General features: G+C 39.0%; 1 protein-coding gene across 1 annotated transcript in view; it reads right to left on the bottom strand.

Annotated features, from left to right (window-relative positions):
- LOC130571816 (leucine-rich repeat-containing G-protein coupled receptor 6) overlaps positions 1-20,810 on the bottom strand; it is a 79,381-nt gene that overhangs the window by 44,881 nt on the left and 13,690 nt on the right. The window contains exon 2 of the mRNA XM_057363049.1: positions 2,463-2,534. Coding sequence (XP_057219032.1) covers positions 2,463-2,534 — 72 coding nt within the window. The remainder of the gene's footprint in view (positions 1-2,462; positions 2,535-20,810) is intronic.

Genomic DNA, 20,810 nt, shown 5'->3' with positions numbered 1-20,810 from the left:
AAGGCAAACACTGAGACTTCCTCTGCCCTCTTCTATGCTCACAGATGACCTTTGGAGTTGATAGGATAGCAGACAGAATCTGACAGCGGCGGACCGTGGGAGTATTTTATGCAATGCTGTGGGACTTTGATGGGTTATAGTGTTACGGATGGTTCAGTCTGAACTCTGATTGAAGTGGACACAGACTGCATAACTCAAACACAGGATGCTGAGGGACAGCGTTTGGGTCAAAGCTGCCTCTCTAAATGACCAACAACGAGACTTTGTGTGCATGCTTTAACCAATTTGTTTAATCACATTCATTCAATTCATCGGATTTTGAGGTGTAATAGAGATAAAAAACAGATATTCTTAGAGAGCCTGTTGTCATCCTGAGGGCAGTGAAAATTTACAGATAATCCTCAAAAGTGCAATTTAGACTCGTGAAACTGCTCATCTCAAAGCTTGCTGCCTGGAGGGTGTAAATGAGTACACAGCGTAGGGTTAAACACACACACAAATTCCGTATTCCCATCAGAACATCAAAGAGAGCAAAAGTGAAATTTATCTCCCACTAATGTGACTGTAATTTCAGTCAAACTGTTTCTGGGAGTTTCGCACTGTTTATAATGCGGTATTGAACAAGGACAAAGGGGGCCATTATGTTTTATTAGCAATAACTGCAGTCAGAATAATAACTATTTGATTGTGAAGTAGAACACAATGTTACTGAGATTCCAGCTATAACGCAAAACAGTGCTTTGTTAAGTCTTTGTTAACAGAGGGGCGAGGACTGAATGGTATATGGTAGATCCATTTCTTGATTTTTGGCACTTCAATGCTTCCTGAAGTTCCAATAAAGAAGTATGTTGTCTTAAGGTCAGAAGAGCCACTTGAAAAAATCCAAATGAAATGCTTCAGGTTTGCTATGTTTGTTGACGCCCCACATGCCTACCGGTTTGTTTGAAATCTAACAAAATCCCAACATTCCCAGAAGCAGCAAGGACTAACTCGGTCAAGTGGAATGTGGATTTGTCGGTTTGCTTTGACAGGCGCACTGTAAATATTGGCTCCCTTCAAAAAATGTTGCATCTCCTGCAGCGCTCTTGTCGTCCACATGTTCTGCGACACTTTCTGACAGCTTCGGGCATTCCCAGTATATTCTGTTTGTGTCAATCAGGTGGCCGAGAGGCCCAGCTGCTCTGCAGACCTGCTTCTGCTGCTGCCGGCACCATGTGCTAACTGCCATAGCGGCCAGGTGCTTTTCATTTCAACGCTAATGTTCTCCAGAGACTCTCAAAGAGGTTATGCTAGCTCTCACCTGAGCTAATTGGTCCTTGAGGGGGGAAAGTGTGAGCAGACCTGCTACATTGCATTACGCTTCAACTCAGTTTGATCTATGCCTGACACTTAAAGGTCTTCTAGACAGAGTATGCACATGCTAGCATCTTTGACATGTTATTTTTTTACACAAAAGTGGTAATGCTAACATAACATTGCTTGACATTGCGTAGCATAACATTTTCATCTGCATGACGGCTACTTTTTCTGGAGTTTAGCAGTGTAGCCACCCTGGGACAACATTTAAATCAACCAATCGGATTTCAGAAATAAGTTTACAGTTTATTTTAAATTTAATTTTACAACCGGGATTAGGTGCTTCTAGACCATTGTTTTTCACTTAACATTTCCCTCTGATTTTACGGGTAAGTTATGGTTAGGGTTGGGGTTTGGTGTGGGTTTAGGTTTAATTTATAAAAATGTTGTCCTTAGGTCAACAAAATATGTTGCCCTGAGGACATCAACCACTTGGCAAAATCAGGTCGAGCTAGCCACTCAAAGAGCTACATTGCTATTGTGTTGCGCATGTAGAAAATAAGAAACACTCAGAAAATAATCAAACTTGCTCACTAAGTTTCATATTAAGCATCGGAAAGTCTCATTCATTCTAGTGAATCAGTTCATTTAAACGGTTCAATAAAATAAAGCTGTATTTCACTTTTACGGTCATGTGATGTTGCCATTTCTAGTTAATTTTGTAGTTCTTATATAGTTGCTATCCCTAAATAAGTAAACAGTGATAGGTAGCTGCTTTTATTAGCTTTCCCAACAATGGAAATGTCTCAGCATGTGTTGAAAATTTGGATAGATTTCTATAAAATCTAAAAAATCTAAAAGCCAAAAAATACAAGATTGGAATAACAAACATATACAACATGATATAAATACACAGGTGAACGCATGTTACGGAACAGTAATCATCACTCAAATTGATGACTTAATTTATTTATTTACTCATGATTTCATGATAAACTTCTATCTAGATTTCATATAACACATCTGGAATTGCGTCAGTCTCTGACTTAACCTTCAATGAACCACTAAACATAAATAACTGCTCATCAACACAATTTTTTGCAGTGACATGGATTTAACTGAAACACAAGGCAATCTGGGTTTCGGTCGAGTTTAATGGTACTTACAGTTCACTGAGGAAGTGCAGGTTGTGGAAGGCATTGGGCTGAATCTCACTGATGTTGTTCATGCTGAGATCCCTAAAATCAGAGAGAGGAAACAAAGGGTCAACAGCAATGATGATGATATCAGTTACGTTATTCATGAAAGCTGAGTGTCTTAGGGTGAGACTGGAAGAGTGTAGCATGCGTTTTTATGACTTTGAACAATGGAAAGCTTACAGGAAACATAGAAACACAAATCCATTTTTAATACACAAACGCGAGCATTTGATGATCGTTTCTGTTCAGTTTGCTCGTTTTATTGTGTTTAACTACAGCTGTCGTCAGTGTTTTTGTTTGGCAATGGCATATGTGTTAAAATATCAAATTGGAGACTGTTTTCTGTCGATTGTGGCACTAAACAACACAACAACATGATATTTTAAACTCCTTATGTAGCTGAATCTGTGCTGGTTTGTATTGGCCGCCTCCAGATTTCCCTTTGATTTGCCTCCAGCTAATGCCGTGACGCAAGTGTGACGTCGACGCAAAAGGGGTCTATAGACCACTTTAGAAGATGTAAACAACATTAGACCAGTCCAGAAGAACTCCCTGTTTCAGTTTTCTAACACTACACAAACGTTTGACCAACAGAACGTTTATAACAGAATCAATATGTTAAAGAAAATCTTTAAGATTTAATTACATATAAAACTAAAACCAGAAGTGTCTCTAAACCAGTGTGTACATCTTGCAAAGTGGTCTATACACAGTATAGAAAAATCTGTTGCGGTTGAAATTTATGCCATCTAAACAGTAGTCACCTTCATACCACCCAGTCCTGAAAGCAAATATAGTTATTTTAACACAACATGCTCTACAACCGTGAATTTCTGTTTGTTGGTGGTAATAAGTCGTTTTTTACAGACATGGATTAGGCTATTCACAGAACTCATTTTAGTGAATGAGGGCTAAAATAAGTGCTTGTAAGTAAATGACTCCATGCCTCTAAAATGGCTGTTTAATGTGCTTGTGCAAACCTCCAAAGAACTTCCTCACCCTCCTCCTGATCCTCATTTAACTTTTAGTGCAATCAAGATGAAAAATAGCACAATATTGATTATACTAATCAAACAATTATGAGTAATCCATACACCCGTTCTCACATTTCAAACGAAAATCCCGCCTGCTCCAGTTGCCTGGCTTCAAGAACTGAGCATCTCTTGATTACAACATATGAAATCTGGCTTTGCTATTTTTTATTATGCGTGCCTCTCTCAATTTCCCATTTCATTAATTAATGAACTCCAGAGCCAGATTTAGTGTCGAGATCTTGACGGACCGACAAATCCCGACATGGCGAGAGGGATCTGGTGTCTGCGAGTACTTTGCGTTATCGGCCGTGCCGATTGCGACTGTTTAGTCAATAGTAATATTTTATAGAAGCTGCTCAGATCTAGACAGCTCCTTCAGGTGACCTGGAAAATCTCCGGGTCAGGCGATCAGAGACTCTGGGTTTGACAGTTTCCAGCCATCAAACACAGCCAAGACCTCTCCGAATGAAACATATGCACTCTCATATCAAAGAAAACCTGCACCTGCACATTTTACCATCCATCAGAGAGGAAGAGTGGAAAAAAACGTTCCACTCTGAATTATTGTTCGACAGATGTAATTTCCTCCCTGGTCTGTAGTAAGTGTGTCTGTGTGGAATGGGCTGCATTGGGTTCCAGATGTTTGCTGCCTTCGACCTAATCAAACCATCTTCATTTTATATTTTTCTCCTTCCTTCTCTATCGAAAGACAGTTCAGGGTCAGATGTATATGTTTATTTTTACCCTCATACATTACCCATCATTCCTCTGAATGTGACCTTAATTTTGACCTGTGATGGTTGATCACTAATGGCTGCGTCTGAAATCTTATGTAGCTGCCCAGTCAGTTAATAAATTAAGTGACCTTACAATGAAACTGGTTTCCAAGGTAACATCATAATGATCCTAAACAAAATCATATGAGCTTTAAAAAGAACCAATTTTGTAAAAATGTATTATAATGATTAACAAGGACTACTGTACAAATTACACTACAAATTAAACTTTACATCTGTAAATAAAATTGTTAACAGGTTAAAAAGTATGAATTAAATCGCATTTTAACCGCATTGTCAGCATTGTTTGAACACATTACTCAACCTAATAGCACATTTAAACTGTGGGGGCGCCGTTGCAGAGGCATAACAGTGCTGTGGTGTTGGTATAGCGGTTTTACTGCAAAAACATCTGAGCTTGAACATTTTAGCAAGGTTTTTATTTAGGCACTTTAAACTCTTGAGCCTGTTCGAGCTGACATTGATGCAACCAAACTGCAAAATTACTTCATTTGTTGTCCCAGGAGGCCTGGAACAGCCGAAAGGGCAGGTTCTCATAACCGAAGACCACCAGGCTTGAGAGGATAAACTGAAATGTCTGAAAATATTCATCATAGGGACTTTGATATTTGGCTGTTTATTTGTTTTGTCAGTGTGTCAACCGTGACAAGGAGAAAAGCTAATTTGCTGTAGATGAGGGCTGGAAAAGTTCACTCAGAAACAGAAATGAGTTGACTTGACCACCGCTGTTTTCCACAGACATGGTGGCATGGAATGCACTCAACACAAACCTGTTAAACCGTAGGGAATATTTGGGATTTGAAAAACTCCCAATATCACACACACGAGCTGGTATTAATGAGCATTCAACATTGACGGTTTTGACTGATAGCCTACAGCAGCTCCACAAAACAGACCAGAATGCATATCACTCATATCAGAAATGTAATTTTTTACACAAAAACCATCCTGTTTCATTATGGTAGTGTGAATAGTTAGTAGAAAACTTAGCGTAACAAGATTTAATACGTCTCTGTAAGATGTATTGACTCAAGATTGGTCATCTAATTTGTTGTCAACAGTGCTAATTTACTGCTATTTAGCGTATCCAATCTCTTTAAATAGCATGCTCTACTACTAGCTGGAAATGTTAGCGGCATGGGTGTAGACTACGTGGGGGACGCGGCGGAAATGTCCCCCTCACTTTCAGATAAAGATGATTCTGTCCGCACGACACACCGCAGCCACCGCCCACGTTCTTTGGTTTGTTACATAGATTTGAGTGAACTAACATTCAATCACAGTTGAGTGTTACGAGGTAAATAGTTTTATGTGGACACGTCACGTATCTGTTTAGCTTCAAACACATGGAAGCGGGAACAGTACACTGTTGTAGAGGCCACTGAAATGGGCCCTTGGCACTGATTAATAAAGGTATGGCCTATATACATGCGTTAAAAACAAGCTGGTATACTGTAGTGTTGATAATGTATGATAAGAGTATGTGGAAGTAAGGGCACTATTTAGGGTGCAAACCTACGTTTTACAGGATGAAAGTTCCGAGCTGTCACTTTGCAGTTGAAGCACGGAGAAGAACGGTGTCACGCACCGCATAGCGAATGATTCATGTGCGTGAGCGTAAACCTTTAGCGCAGTTTGGGCATCTATAACAAGAATAGATGCACATATTATGCTTAAAATGAGCGTTTGAATAGCTGCATGTGCATATACAGTATATAAGGGTCAAGTCAACTGAGAGTGTCTCCGTCCCCCGTCTCCTTCCCCCCCCATCACGGAAAGCTTGTAATAATGGTTTGTGATTTTCCTTGTTGGTTAGTGTTTCTCAGGAAATCCTTATTTGGTGTCTTTCTTCTCTGCGTCATTTCATCACATTCGTGAACAGAACGAAGAGGATCCGGCTGCTAGCCCGTGTGTGGATGCTGCGGGTGACGGGTAGCATTGTAAACAGAATTTTTTTCTTGGAAACTTTTAGTATTATTTATGAAGGCGTTTAGTACTTTTACTTTTAAACGGCAAGCAGCCCTGACATCTGGGGATTCATCAGTTGTGAAAACCAAGAAAGTACGAACTGATGAGCGTTTACAAAGAAAAAGGTATTGTGATAGGACTCGTGCGAAAACAAGAATTAATATTGGCAAGGCATTTCAAAGGTGGCGTGAACTCTGTGATCTGAAAGGATTGATAACGGATGCAGACATGGCTTTATTTCTTCCGACCAGAACAGGTAAGACATTTCAATATTTCAATAGATAACCCAAAACCGTAGTGCACTTGTTGTGTTATTACAGATGGGTTCAGTTTCATCGGTTGTTCTCTCTCTCTCTCTTTGTTATGTTCATTATGATAAATGTAACTTAAGCCCTATTTGCATGGGATTAGTTTTATCTGGGGACCTCGTGTGATTTAGAAATTCCCTCCCCACATCTATATTTCATGTGGCGCACTCGCACGGGAAGCCTGTGATTTTACTCAAAATTACGGACTTATTTTCCGGGATATTATGACAAGGCTTTGCGTATAGTTTATGATTATATAGTTGTGTTGTGTATAATGATATATGACTGTACCTGTCAGCATTTGAGACCCGCGATCGTGGCTCTTCTGTCCGGTTCGCGTTACGGGAGACTCCTGGCCAAACTGGCAGGTATGGATATGACCCAGCACCCGAAATAATATCAAAACACTTTAACACAGCCCCCATTTGTGCTATTTGGCTCTGTTTATGTTCTTGTTTGTTTCGTGTTGTATCATCTGCCATGTTATCTGTTATGTTTATTATGCACTACTGATGTACAGCGAAGATTCTCACCGCTGCACTGTCACAGGCCATGACTCAAAACATCAGACTCATCCGCGCAGTTGAGCAGTGCCGAATCACAACTCACGTAAAGAAAATACCTCCGCACATCACTTGCAGTAGCAATTACAAACTGAGATGGCGACAAAGAGGCCATTCTTACGGACTGCCACTTTAAAATCTGAAAATGCACTTCCGCCCTGAAATGTCTATCCATCTCAAATGACATAAATTAGACGGCTTGGCCGGAGCATCCGTTAACTCCTCCCCTTCAACTGTCAGTTGCATTGATTTCCAAATCAATGCAACAGCTGTTTTTACACATCCAATCAATTCGCGTTGAAAAACGCAAGCCACGGCCACTCATTTTTTCCTATGAAATTCCTTTTCACACGGAAATGTGTCAGAATACGGAAGTAAAAACGATCGCAACTTCCGGTTCACGGGGACTTTAAAGAATTTGATCAACTTTATTTTGACTTATGTGCCACATCGCCATCTACAGGTGGGATGTCTCCAAAACAGACAAGACGACTCAACATGTAATGCTTGGGTAAATAATAATTAATTATGAAATAATAATAATGTATTTTAAATGGTTACTTTATTTTGGTAAATGTTTTTATCTGGTTCATCTTATTAGCTTAGATATTCTTATGTGCAAATTATTTGTATGATCATTTTTTATTTCTGTTTTGTCTTTGTTTTGATACACTATAAAAACTGTGTTTTAGTATACAATAAAAATTGTTGTTTTAGTATACAACAAAGCCCTGCTGTTGACAACACTTCTTTCAACGTAAAACCAATTCATCATGTGGTAATTCTCTTCCCCCACTTGAAATAACACATGCTTTTTATTGCAATAATTACAATTAATGAAAACTAAGTTTGTTTTTCATCCAGATGGGCATTGTGGATCTAAGACATTGAGGAGTGTTTTCAGAGAAAGCCTATCGTGTTCTTCACACCATGCAGCTTCTTATTGCAACCGCTGCAATCGAGAAGATATTGGTTTCCTTTATTGTTTTTTTTTCTTTTTTAATTTGCAAAAAGCAGATGTGACGGGCCCAGTTCACAAGAGGCAATGTGCATTAAGCTCAAAAGACCAAAGGAAATAGCTGGCAGACATGAGGCTGAACACATGGTTCCTGATGATTATTTCTGTTGATATTAAATATGTTCTTGCCATGGCGCGAGTCAGAAGGGCGTTTGTTCATAACAATCTTGCCCGTTCAGCATGTCCTGCGGGAGATAGTATATATAAAGGCTATGTTGCAATCTCCTGGCGTGTGTACATGTGAGGCGTTTGATGCGCGGCCTTCAGAGTGATGATACTCATAAACGTCAACATGTGCAAAGAAGACTTTACTATTTTCAGACAGCTGCTGCCTCTTTCTTTTTATGTATGTGCTTGTCTCTCTCCCTTTCATCTTGCACTAACATAATCTCTGTAGCCAAATTAACAATTAACTATATATTACTGGGAAGCCTCTAGAATACACATTTGATCAATACATTACAATATAAGTTATGTAGAAAAAGCAATTGGGCTGAATAACTTTCTTTTAATAATAATTAAAGTGATTTTGTGGCCAAATGTCTTGTTTATAAGAGGTCTATATAGATCTATTCCAAAGCATTCATGGATCAAAATGAATGAATGCATCTACGTGGATTGTGCATTCTCAATAACTTCCGTGACAGTTAATAGGTAAGTTCATCTGTTTTATATGTTATGTAACATTATGTTATGTAATATATTTCATGATGTACATTTGATTATTATATTATATTTTCTTCTAGGTCTTTTCAGTCTCAATGTTAGCAAGTTTATAAGAAACTGTAATCGCCTTTTCAAACACTGAACATGTAGAAATGATAATATAACAGAGTTTCTTGCTAAAACTTAGAAGTTATTTCCCTTAATGATTCAAGTTTCTGACATAAATTAACAGCTGTGTGACATCAGAAGCCTTTGATGTGATCTCTTAAATATAAAAATCAAGCTCAGGAGGAAAATATTGCCCCTTAATAAAAATGTTAATTTCTGACACTGTTGTGAAGTGAAACTGAAGTAGAGCCTCTTGTGTCCCCCTGCCATGTTTTCATTACTATCGCTCTGGACTGAGGTGAAATGCAGGTTAAAAAAGCATTTTAGCCGACGCATAAGACAAGCCTGTCGAGGGAGAGGCACTGCATGTTGAGATTACAGTCTCTCGCTCTTTGTTTTAAACATTTGTTTTTAACTCCTCAACCGAATTCTCCAAATGTTGATTTACAACCATTAAGTTTACACTTGAAATGTTATGCAATGTGAAAATGAATATCTACTCTTTTACCAGACATGTTGTGGAATCCAAGCCAGCTCAAGCATATGCTGTCAATAAACCAAAAGTTGAAAATTCTGACAATTCTGATTTAATATTTTAATGTTAAAAGGATAGTTTACCCAAAAATTATTCATAATTTCCAAACCTGTATGACTTTCATTCTTCTGCAGAACAGAAAAGAAGAACTTTTACAAGACCATTAATAACCAAACAACACTGACTCTCATTGACTTCCATTATATGAACACAAAACCACTGAAACATTTTTCTACATTTCTTCTTTTTTTGTTTAAAAAAAAAAAAATATATATATATATAGGTTTTAAATGACATGAGGGTGGACTCATATTTTTGGGTGAACGCTTTAATTAAATATTTGTTGTCATAAGCATTGCATTAAGTGTGCTGAGTAAATACGTTCTTCATAGGAGTCTTTAAGTATATACTCACACACACAGTAATCCAGTGCTGAGTACAAGACACACCTGAATTAAATTTCTACATCGCTCAGCTGGTCAGAGGTAGAGAACGAGAGAGGAGATCTTTGAAGTGGCTTTTGAGGGTTCGCTCCTTATGCCAGACCCTGGCACATGTATGCTTTAATCTTCACTTCCTCACACCAGCTCATCGTCACAGCCCTGGCATGCTCTTCACTTTAAAATACAACCGTTTACTGAATCAAGGTGAGAAAGAATGGTCTCCATTGCAGATACTTGTATGGAAAATCACAAGAGTCTTGAGTGTATTCCAGTTTCAAAAAATATTAAGGCATGTCAAAATTTGACAAGGACGATGATGACCGTGATGATGAATTTGATGATGATGATGACTTCTGAGTCAGACCTACCACATCAGCAAAAGCTTTGGGATGAATCCACAGTGAACAGCAAGGAAACTTCTGGGAATTCAGAATTACATCTGACAAATGCAAAATTCCTGCTGAGGAGCATACGAATATGTTTAAAGAAGAAAGCAAGGAAAGTGAGACAGTTCCAAAGATTAGGATCCTGTTTGGAAGAAGTTGGTGCAGTCTCCATGACGAGGAACTTCAAGACCTTTTCGGGTGAAACAAAGTGTGGAGGTCGAAGCTATGCTTCAATTCATCATTCGCCCCAAGCTGACGTAATGGTGTATCAAAGGGACGCAAAATAACAATCTCTGCTCAGAAATCGTTCCCTGTAAATCTGCAAACTTTCCATCCTCACACACAACGGACTGCAAACTGATAAGCTAATGCTGTAGCTGGTGCCTCATTGTTTGTTGATAAGAACACCGCGTGTGTTCATTAGAGATATTCTGTCTTTCTCGCCCCCTTGATGACAGCAACATTTATCAGCACTACTGGAACATTGTGAGCATTGTCGGCAGGTTTCCTGTTTTTTGTTTCCCCTCAAAAGACACTCTTGTGCGTATGACTCGCAAACACTTTCCTGTAGGTCAGGGGCCAAAGCTTCTCAAAGTGTTTTTACACTAGCTTCAGATGAGACCACCCCGGAGAGGAACAAGTGATTGAAGTTACAGCTTTTCACAACATAACTTGAGATAAAGTCAAAAATCATATTGACCTTTAAGAGTCACGGTGAGGATAGGGGTTCCTCTTTGTACAATGGACCATAGGCAATAACAGCTCATGTACAAACCAGACTGCCCTCCATTCATGACTGGATTTTACTCTACTTAATATGGCTGGCTTCAACTTTTCAACTTTTATTTTATTCATTTTTATGAACTTTATTCAACACATTAAAAGACTGCACTGATATTACTAAGAATGGGGGAAATGCAGCTCTCAATCAGAGTTATTACAGTTTTGTTTTAGGTTTTAATATTTTGAATCAGATATTATCTATATTTTTTCATGTTCATTTTTGTTTAATTTTTAGAATATTTGTTATTTGTTTTTAAATTTTATTATTTATTTGTTTATTTCTTGTATTAATATATAACTTAATAAGTTGAATCTAATTTTATTTCAATTTTAATTCAGCCTTTAGTTTATTTTCATTTAATAATTTTAGTGCCTTATTTTCGTTTATTGCAGCAACAACTAGCATTTCTTCTACAGTTTTAGCTTTTCAAATAATATTTAGACTGAAATTTAATTTGATTTTGATTAATAAATATTCAAATTCTTTGGGGCGGGGCTCTATAGACAGTTTCATCGGATGCATCTACCTGGCCCGAAGTTTACTGCCAGTCTGTGTTTGGTTATAATATAACAATTTATTTTATATTTCATTTATATTAATATTAACTAGTATTTTGTCATATATTAATTGTGTTAAATTAAATTAAAACTACTCGATTGTTATTGATTCTTTGCAGAGGTCTACCAGAAGTTACGTTTGGGCCACATAACGTTTGTTTATGCTGTTGTCGCTGAAATCATCTATATGGAGACTTGTGAGGGACAACCTGTGAATGCGCTACAGCTGAAATTACATTTAAAAAGGTGTTTTTAGTGCAATTTGATCAAAAACAAAAATCACGATATAGTCAATGTCAGGTTTAATTGTTGGTTGGAAAAATGTTATTTAATTGGGATTTTAGTAAGAGATGTTAGAGATACTTGTATTTCCTCACTGTCGTATTAGAACTTGATGCAACCTGGACTCCAACCTGCACCAAAGCACTGGGTCTGTTGTGACACCTGTCTGTATGCCAGCTTAACAGTTTTAGATGTGGTTCAACAATACAGAGTGAAAATTTGGTTGAAATGTGTGGCTTTCATGAATACGTATATCATTGGTTAACCTCTAAGCTCGTGGTTGGTCTGTCTAGAACGGTTTGTACATTATCATTAAAAATCAATTTCTCTGTGGAGAAATAAATGAGATTTTTACTTCCGAAACCCCGCCACGCTTTTGTGAGTCATCTACAACACATACGAGAGGTTACATTCACCACATCGCCAATGCCAAGATATGTTCTCCCTACTCTAAAACAGAGAACATAAATTATCTCTGTCCTGTCAATCCAAACTGTTTGACCTTTCTCTCTTTCTCGCTACTTCCCACCCACTAAGCCTCCCATTCCCTCTCTCTCTCTGTCTCGCAATGTCCTTCAGTATTTTCTGCTCCATTCATACTCTCGTCCTCCTCAGACTGGCAGAGCTAATCCTCCCCTTCATCACCCTCCAGCTTTAAAAGCTGACATGTTTAGGTAAACATTACACAGTGCTGTGAATCCTGAGCCACTGGTGGAAAGCCACAAGATAAACAGGCCGTCCTCAGGTGCTGCTGTCGTCTTCAAAGGCCTGGATCCGTTTCAATAGCTCTGTCGTTAACACTGCTGCTCTAGTTCTTGTTCTTCGGTCAAACCCAAAAAAAGAGAAGTAGGCCCTCCAGACATATCTGTCTCTCCCTCTCTCGCTTCTCCTTCTCCTGCAACAGGTTGTGGCTTTAACTTCTCATGCAATTCTTTTTGCCATACACACTCTTTACACCATTAGGAAATTGTTCCTGCAAGGTAAAAAAAAAACTGAAAATTTCTACAAACTAACAAATGGCAACATAGTTTTTGTTAATGCAAAACTTTTCATTGTTTCTTCATGTTACAGTAGTTTGATTTTGCATGAACTATGTAAACAAATACAACATTTAATTTGAAATAGTTTTGCTAAATGTTGAAATTAACATTTGCTTACAATAATAATTGCTGTAGTACTGTTCATTTATGTTAACTAATGTAGTTAAAGCGGCAAACTGTAATGTTTTGGTTAAAATAAACGAAAATCAGTTCTTGAGTAACATAAAACAATTATTGTTGAAAATGCCTCTTTACCTTACCACGATTTACAATAATAACCAACTAATAATGATTTTTAATTTGGGCTGTCAGGTTGGATTTCCCTGGAAATGTCAGTTATTTTTTACATATAAAATTATGTCAAGTCAGTGGTTGTCAAACTGGGGGCTCCAAGATGGATCCAGTTTGGCCACAGATTTTGTGCCATTTTATGAAATATAGAAATGTATGAAATATGCAATCAAAGAAAAAGAGTAGAAAACAAATGTTTAATTAAAATTCTAAGTTTAAGATTGTACGTTTTTGTGTAGGGTGCATTGCTTTGCAGGCCCCCAGATAAAGGGGGCCTTAGAACAAAAAAGTTTGAGAACCACTTTGTAAAGTAACCTGCAATTTTAGGTTTCAAACAGAGATGGTGTTGTAGTGGCAAAAGTTACAGATTGCAGCTTTAACCAATATTAACAAATAATATAAACAAATTAACTTTATTGTAACACATAATATTGTTTAAACATAGTTTGTTAAAAAAACCTAGAAAAATTATGATTTATTCACTAATTAAACTGATAGAATAGAAGACGAATAGAATGAGCTTTATTGGCCAAGTATGTTTCCACATACGAGGAATTTGTTATAGTGACAGAAGCTCCACAGTGCAACAGAAAGACAGCAACAGGACAGAACACAGTTTTTTGTTCAGTTTTGATTCAGTTCAACTTAATGACCCAGTGATTTGGTCACAGCAGTTAACAGCCCAATCGGAAAGAAAAATACCAAAATACTTAGAAAAAAAATGGTGTGTTCCTCACATAAAGCAAAGTTATTTTCGAATTTGCCTTTAATAAATCCAAGAGTAAATAACACATCGGCACATGTCCAAGATTGGCTAATCAAGCTTGTAAACATTTTTTTATTATACAGAGGCCAAGTGAAAATAAACAAGTTCAAAAACGTTTTCGGGTAATACCCCTTCCTCAGTGCCATGTGCCCTTCAGAAATTGTGCCTGTTGTTTGTGTGCACATTCTCCAAAATTCACCTTTTGTGTTCCACAGAAAAACAACAGTGCAAATGTTTGGAACGGCATGAGTGTGAATAAATGATGAAAGGATCTAACTATTTGGGTGAACATTTCTTATAAACCCTTTACGTTCCTCCATTCAAAAGTCTCAATGTTGCCACGCAAGTCTCAACACGCCATCCCAGCCAATGAATGTCTAATAAATAAAGGACCCCGCTAGTGTGAACAAGATTTGTACAATTGCTTTGATCATTGAAAGGTGTATTTGGAAACACATACCGGGGTGATTTTGAAAAGAAAATGTATGCAGAGTGATGAAAAAAGAAAAACATGCAGTGTCCATTATGTAATCGGCTGAGGCGAACTCGACATTAAAGTTTTGAAAGGAGATATGATATCCCGACCCCAATAGATGGAAAACTGCGGAAAATCGAGACCGAAAACGCGTTTAAAGAAAACAATATTTGCCCTTCCTTAAACACTCAAAATCCGTCTGGCTTAGCATTCTCCTCACACAAATTCACAATGCGACAGGAAGGAAGAAACAATACTAACTTCCCTCCGTCTGTTTTCCTACAGACATGTTTTTCTATGACATACTGTCAGGCTTCCTGAGCTAAATATTCTGTCTTTTGTTGAGCCGAGGGCCTCCCTTTCACTCCAGCACAATGAACAAGAGGACACTCTTTCACCTGAGCGAAAAACACAAGAGGAGGTAAAAGAAGAAGAGGAAGAAGAACAGGGAGGGAACAAGAGAAAGAAAATGAGGACAAAAAGAATGAGGGTGTAAAAGACGGATTCTCATTGGCCGGCCTTTATTATCCGTATACCACAAATGCTTAATGGTTTAAAAAGAAGCAGGAAGGGAGAGAGTCAGATGTCTGAGTGGCGAAATTGGATGTTTAGTCTGTGGAAACATCATGGGAGCTGCGCTTTATTTTCCTCTTTCCCTCTGGGCATTGAAAGGATGTCATTCCACTTAACACAAACACTGATAGAGAAACGAATTCCTGTTCACTATATTTATTTCACTGAAGCCTTGATCTAGTTAAAAGGCGCCCTCACTTAGAATGACATTGACTGTATTCCTTCTCATTGCACAAATCTTTTCAAGCGCATCTGAAATGCTTGTCAGATTTTCTCCAATGCCCTCGTGTATGACTGTGTGAAAAAGTCACTAACAGAGACGTCTTGGCTTTGTGGAGTTAAAAAAGAATTGGTCCCCCAAAGGACTTTTTTGTGTGCACAAACAGCAAATTGAATTCAGAGAAATTCAAATGTGATACAAACACCAACATCAGACGGTAAGCCTACACAACACACACATGCACTTCAGCACAGAAGGCTCACTATGTCTCAGAATTCCCTTTACCTCCCACACGCACACAGCCAGAACAGACATTGTTCTGTTCCATCGACCTCTTTTTGCATATAGACAAAAGATGATGTCATTTGGACCGGAGGCATGAGTCAAAGGTCGCCACATTTGACAATGCTCACAGGAAGTGGAACGATAGTCCTACTTCCTCCATACAAGCTTAGAGACATTCACGAAAAGACTAGTCACTCTATACAATAACTGTTAGCCTTTGACCCGCATGCATGGGCTCTTTAGCATTTGTTTGAAGTATGCAGCCACAAGTGGACTACTTCAGCCGTTTTTGTTTTTTTCACTAATGCTAGATCATTTACAACATGAGCTGGTTTTCATACCCTGATTTTCCTTTAAACATCAAATGACAACCCGCCAAGCTATTGATATTGTGAACAGGCCCATTTTGGTTCTGTGACCCAGTCAGTGAGAACAGCTGGAAACCCCGATTTGATTGAAGTAGAAGAACGTTTTGCAGTTGAAGTTCATCCACACATATCTATGATATAAATGAAGCTGGCAAACGCCAAGGTATTCGAACAATTGTTTGCAATGGAAATAACTGGATTACAGGCAGAATTCCATCATTGATTCTTTCAAGAACCCTTAAAGAACATCTAACCCACAAAAGAAAGCCTCTGGAGTTTGAGATGACAGTTTAAGCACCTCACCTGTGATTTTATATACGAGTCTTGCAGATTTGTAATTCAGTAAGACAGCACTTCTGGACTTTGTCTGAACTCTTACAGAGCTTGCCAGTTGCACTTTTGCCACATCGCCGCTGTCTGAAATAGAGACAATGTGTCTGACACCTAAGCCTTCGCTGCTAACCTCCACGATGACACTATTTGAAGTGCCTGTGTCCTTCAAACAATCTTGGTATCGGTTTCTGTCACTGTCTGTGAGGGAGATGACTTTCCCTCTTTCAATAAAGACATTTCGAGCATCTTATGCCCCGCTTCCCCCTAGACCCAACCCCTTCCCGTCCTCCACCACCCAGACATTCCTCTACGCCCCCACCACCTTTGTTGGCATTAAGTGTCGCTGTGATCTCCCTCTCGCTGTTGTCTCGTCACTCCGTTCTCCTTTTCTCTGCCCTGTAATCCCCCGCTTCCATAGAATGGCATTAGCTGGGGGACTATTATCGTCTTTGATGCTACAGCAGGGATTTGGGTGAGCATTAAGTGTCATTAACGCCGGGACTATTTATCACCTGCCTGCCAGCGGATCTGGCTGCTGCAGGAATAGAGCTTTGAGCGGGCTTTACTCACCGCATTTGGCCGCAGATCTGAGCCCCAGATGGGTGGGAGGGGAGTTCGCGGAGTGCTGGGCCCTCAGAGCATGCTGACTGTGGCCTGCCACGTCATGTTGAACATGCTGACAAAGTCTTGTGGTCAAGATGTACTGTACCTGGATAGACAACTGAGCTTCGGGATTTGAGGAAATAGTTTGAAAGCTGTGATATGGTTTTAGGGCATTTTATGCGCATAGTCAACTTATTGGAGGAAGTCGACTATTTAACCGTTTACAAGCCTGTATATGACTCTTTCTTCTGTGGAACACAAAAGAAGATATTTCAAGTGGTTTTGTGTCCCTAACTAGAGATTACGCCAGCAGCTACATCTGAAAATCCCGTTCTATCCTCCTGCAAGGGCCTGCAGACTGACTGACCATCCCAGCTCCATTTTAGGCAATTCCATCACCACCCAAGAGCAAAGTGACCATCTGACCATCCCAGCTCAGGCAATTCCATCCCCAACCAAGAGCAAAGACGGACAACTTGTCACAATAATGCTAAATTTACGATACTTAATTTAATGCTAAACTTGCATCACATGACAGCAGGTTGAAGTTATAGCTGCACTCAGCTAAATTATGCCATAACTATTTTCCCTGCTTATAACATTCCTCTGTTGTCTGATATTGATCACAAAATAAGACTAAATTAGACCTAAACAGTTTCAACAAATGAAATTTCTAACTAATAAGCTCTCGCTATTTTTCATAAACATTTACTCCATAACTTTTAATCAAAGTCACTGAGTTCAGCTGTGACACATCAGAGGAGACTGGACCTCCCGGCTGAGACTGGTTTCTCCCGAAGTTTTTTTTCTCCATTTATTTATCATTGGAGTTTGGGTTCCTCGCCACAGGGCCGTGTTGGCTTGCTCACCGGGAGACTGCTTTTATTAGATATTGTTTAATAGAATGATCTTGCTTGTTCTATAAACACCATGCACTGTGCTGTGTTTGACCTTTTCTGTGTTTTTCAGTTTTTCTTATTTTCTCCTGTAAAGCTGCTTTGGAACAATGCACATTGTGAAAAGTGTTATATAAATAAAATGTAATTGTCCATACAATGGAAGTCAATGGGGTTCAGTGTTGTTTGGCTGTCAAAATATCTTCTTTTGTGTCCTGCAGAAGAAGAATGTCAAACAGTTTTGGAAGATATGAAGATTTGTGTTCCCCATAAAAAATAAGTAGGTGAGTAAATAATAAGTGTTTGGCCTCATGAGATGTCATCATTATGCCCATATTGCATCCATATTCGACCGCTTCTCATTGAAGGTTTAATGGAGTTCCTGTACACATCATCCTGTCAACAACTCGAGCTCTCACCTTCCTGCTAATCCTTCTGTTGTAACGAGGCTCACTTTGCCAAACATGATTGGTTCGAGGACAGTCTGCCCGGGTCTGGGACCGAACACAATGCCCCCTTTGTGGCGGTACAGAATGGGGGTTGATGACAGGACAGGGGTCCGGCAGATTTCCACGGTGCAGGAGGAATCTCTGCAATGCGAGCGCACGCATCGTACTCTGTGGGAGTGACCTCAAAACATGCACACATTTGCACAGCCCTGCTCGGGGGAATTTGAGATGGGTACAGTCTCTGATTCGCTATAATCTGGAATAAAAAGTTTGAAAACTGGAGGCACTGTCTTTTGTTCGCTCTTTTGACACATAAAGAGGCAAACTTTGGTAAATAGGCTTGGCCTCTTCTAAAGCAGTTCCTGCAAGTATAGACTGGAAAGCCCCGCCGTATCATCAGCTCAAACTTCCTGCCCTCCCATCATCACCTTGTATCAACTCCGCAATCTCAAACCGTGAGCACAAACATTGACACTGACACCTTAGCTCTCTTTATGCCTTTGACAGGAACAGGAAATATCGCTGTGGCTGAGCTAAGTCTGCTCTTTGTCTTTCCCCCCACCTTCACTTAAGCTATTGTGGCCATAATAACCCTGTCATCTAGCATCTGTCTCTGGGCAATGTACTTTTGCAAGGTGGGGCGAATGAAACCTCATGCCTGCCACCTTCTTCTTCGGGAACATAACTGTACCTTTGTCTTGAGCGGAAGCTACTTTGTGTTCATTCACAACGCCACTGCGTGTTTGATTCCTGTGGGACCTCAACTGAGTATCTGAATGTGAGTCGTTAAATAGACTATTTACAGTGTAAACACTGTGGCCCAATAATGCAGTCAGCATTACTCTACAGACATAACCAATGGTGTGTGTGTGGGGGGCAAGAGTATCTGTTTGTCTGACCAATGGAAGACGAGAGAGAGGTAAGGAAAGCCTGTTAGACAGTTATTATTATTTTATTTTATTTGGTGACACATTTAAGGATGAACTTCCCAAAGTGCAGATGAAAAATAAGCTAAATTTCCCAGATCAAATAAGAAAATAACCATGCAATTTGTTAGAGAGCTTTATCCAAGGCAACTTATTGTACCGTGCATCACAAGATATACATTTAATCTGTATGTGTGTTCCCTAGAGGTCGTAGCTATGATCTGTGCATCACTAACACCTGCAGGAACATTATAAGACATTTTCAAAACCCTTAATGTGTCTATTTAATTTGTCAAAAGAATGTGGATTGCGAACCTTAAGAATAATGCAGAAGGAAGTTATTAAGTTGCTATGCCATTGTTGAGGCCATCTGTTTTCCTTAGAGACATGGAATAAGACGCTGATGGATACAGGTGTCATGATGTCCTGGGATGAGGGCCATCAACTAATCGAGAGTTTATAAACCAACACTACTAGTGTCATTCCTAATTGACTGGTGCAATGTGTCCTTTCTTGGAGGATCTGGACAGAAATGCAATATAATATACATAACTATGTCTTCAGGGGTGTATGAAGACCTTATGTAATGAATCGTTGTTTTTATTACCTTAGAATGAGCTATTTCTATTTATTACATGGTTCGTTGGAATGCTTGATTCTGATTGGCCAGTCGCGACATTTGCAGGTTCGTTATTCCCAAGTAACAACCTCTCAAAACTAATAACACACGGTAACCCGGATGCAGCAAATCATTTTGACAGGTTTTTTTGACAAATTAAATATAAATACTGTATGTCTTTTAATAATAACATTCATGACATTATATTTACAAATGATTAAACAAAATTGCCTTTTCATGACATTTGAACGTCGTTTCTTACCGTAAAACCGAAAATAAACAGCATTTTCTCGCAGGAAGTCTGTATTCAGCTAATAAAATAATTTTCTCATGTGGCAAGTAACTATGTAATAAGCGGGATAATGTGCAAGCAGCCGGATGTTATCGCGAAATAAGCCCCTTCAGTGTGATAAAAGACCCTTCGCTTCGCGTCGGATCCTGATCACACTGTCGGGGCGTATTTATGCCATAACAACAACTGGCTGCCTGTACATTATCCCTTACATGTACACCGCAGGTCCCCTTGCATGGAATTCACCATGTTGTTTCTACAGTAGCCCTGGGCACCATTGACAACCATAGTAAGAAAAATATCAATGGTATTCAAAAGTGCCCCAGAACTGTTTGCTTTCCTACATTCTTCAAAATATCTTCTTTTGTGTTTAACAGAAAAAAGACATTTGTAAAGAAATTTTTCCTACTTTGGTAGTCAATGGGGTCCAAGGACCGTTTGGTTGCAAGCATTCTTCCAAATATCTTTCTCTGAGTTCATGCACAACAAAGACATTCATACAGATTTGGAACAACTCGAGGGTGATTAAATGATGACAGAATTTTCATTTTTGGGTGAACTGTTCCTTTAAGACAGATATAATGGGTAGGAATGAATGATTTCTGCAAATATTTTGTGGCTTTTTATCACACGTTAATATGGGTATTGTGGGTATAGTTTTATAACAATTAATTTTTCATCGGATACTGTAATGTATAGCACCATCAAAATGAGTTCCCATAGAACATCT

The sequence above is a fragment of the Triplophysa rosa genome, linkage group LG21 (assembly GCF_024868665.1).
Source record: "Triplophysa rosa linkage group LG21, Trosa_1v2, whole genome shotgun sequence".
NCBI classification, from domain to species: domain Eukaryota; kingdom Metazoa; phylum Chordata; class Actinopteri; order Cypriniformes; family Nemacheilidae; genus Triplophysa; species Triplophysa rosa.
The sequence above is the reverse complement of the archived record's forward strand: the minus strand, read 5'-3'. Positions and strand labels throughout refer to the sequence as shown.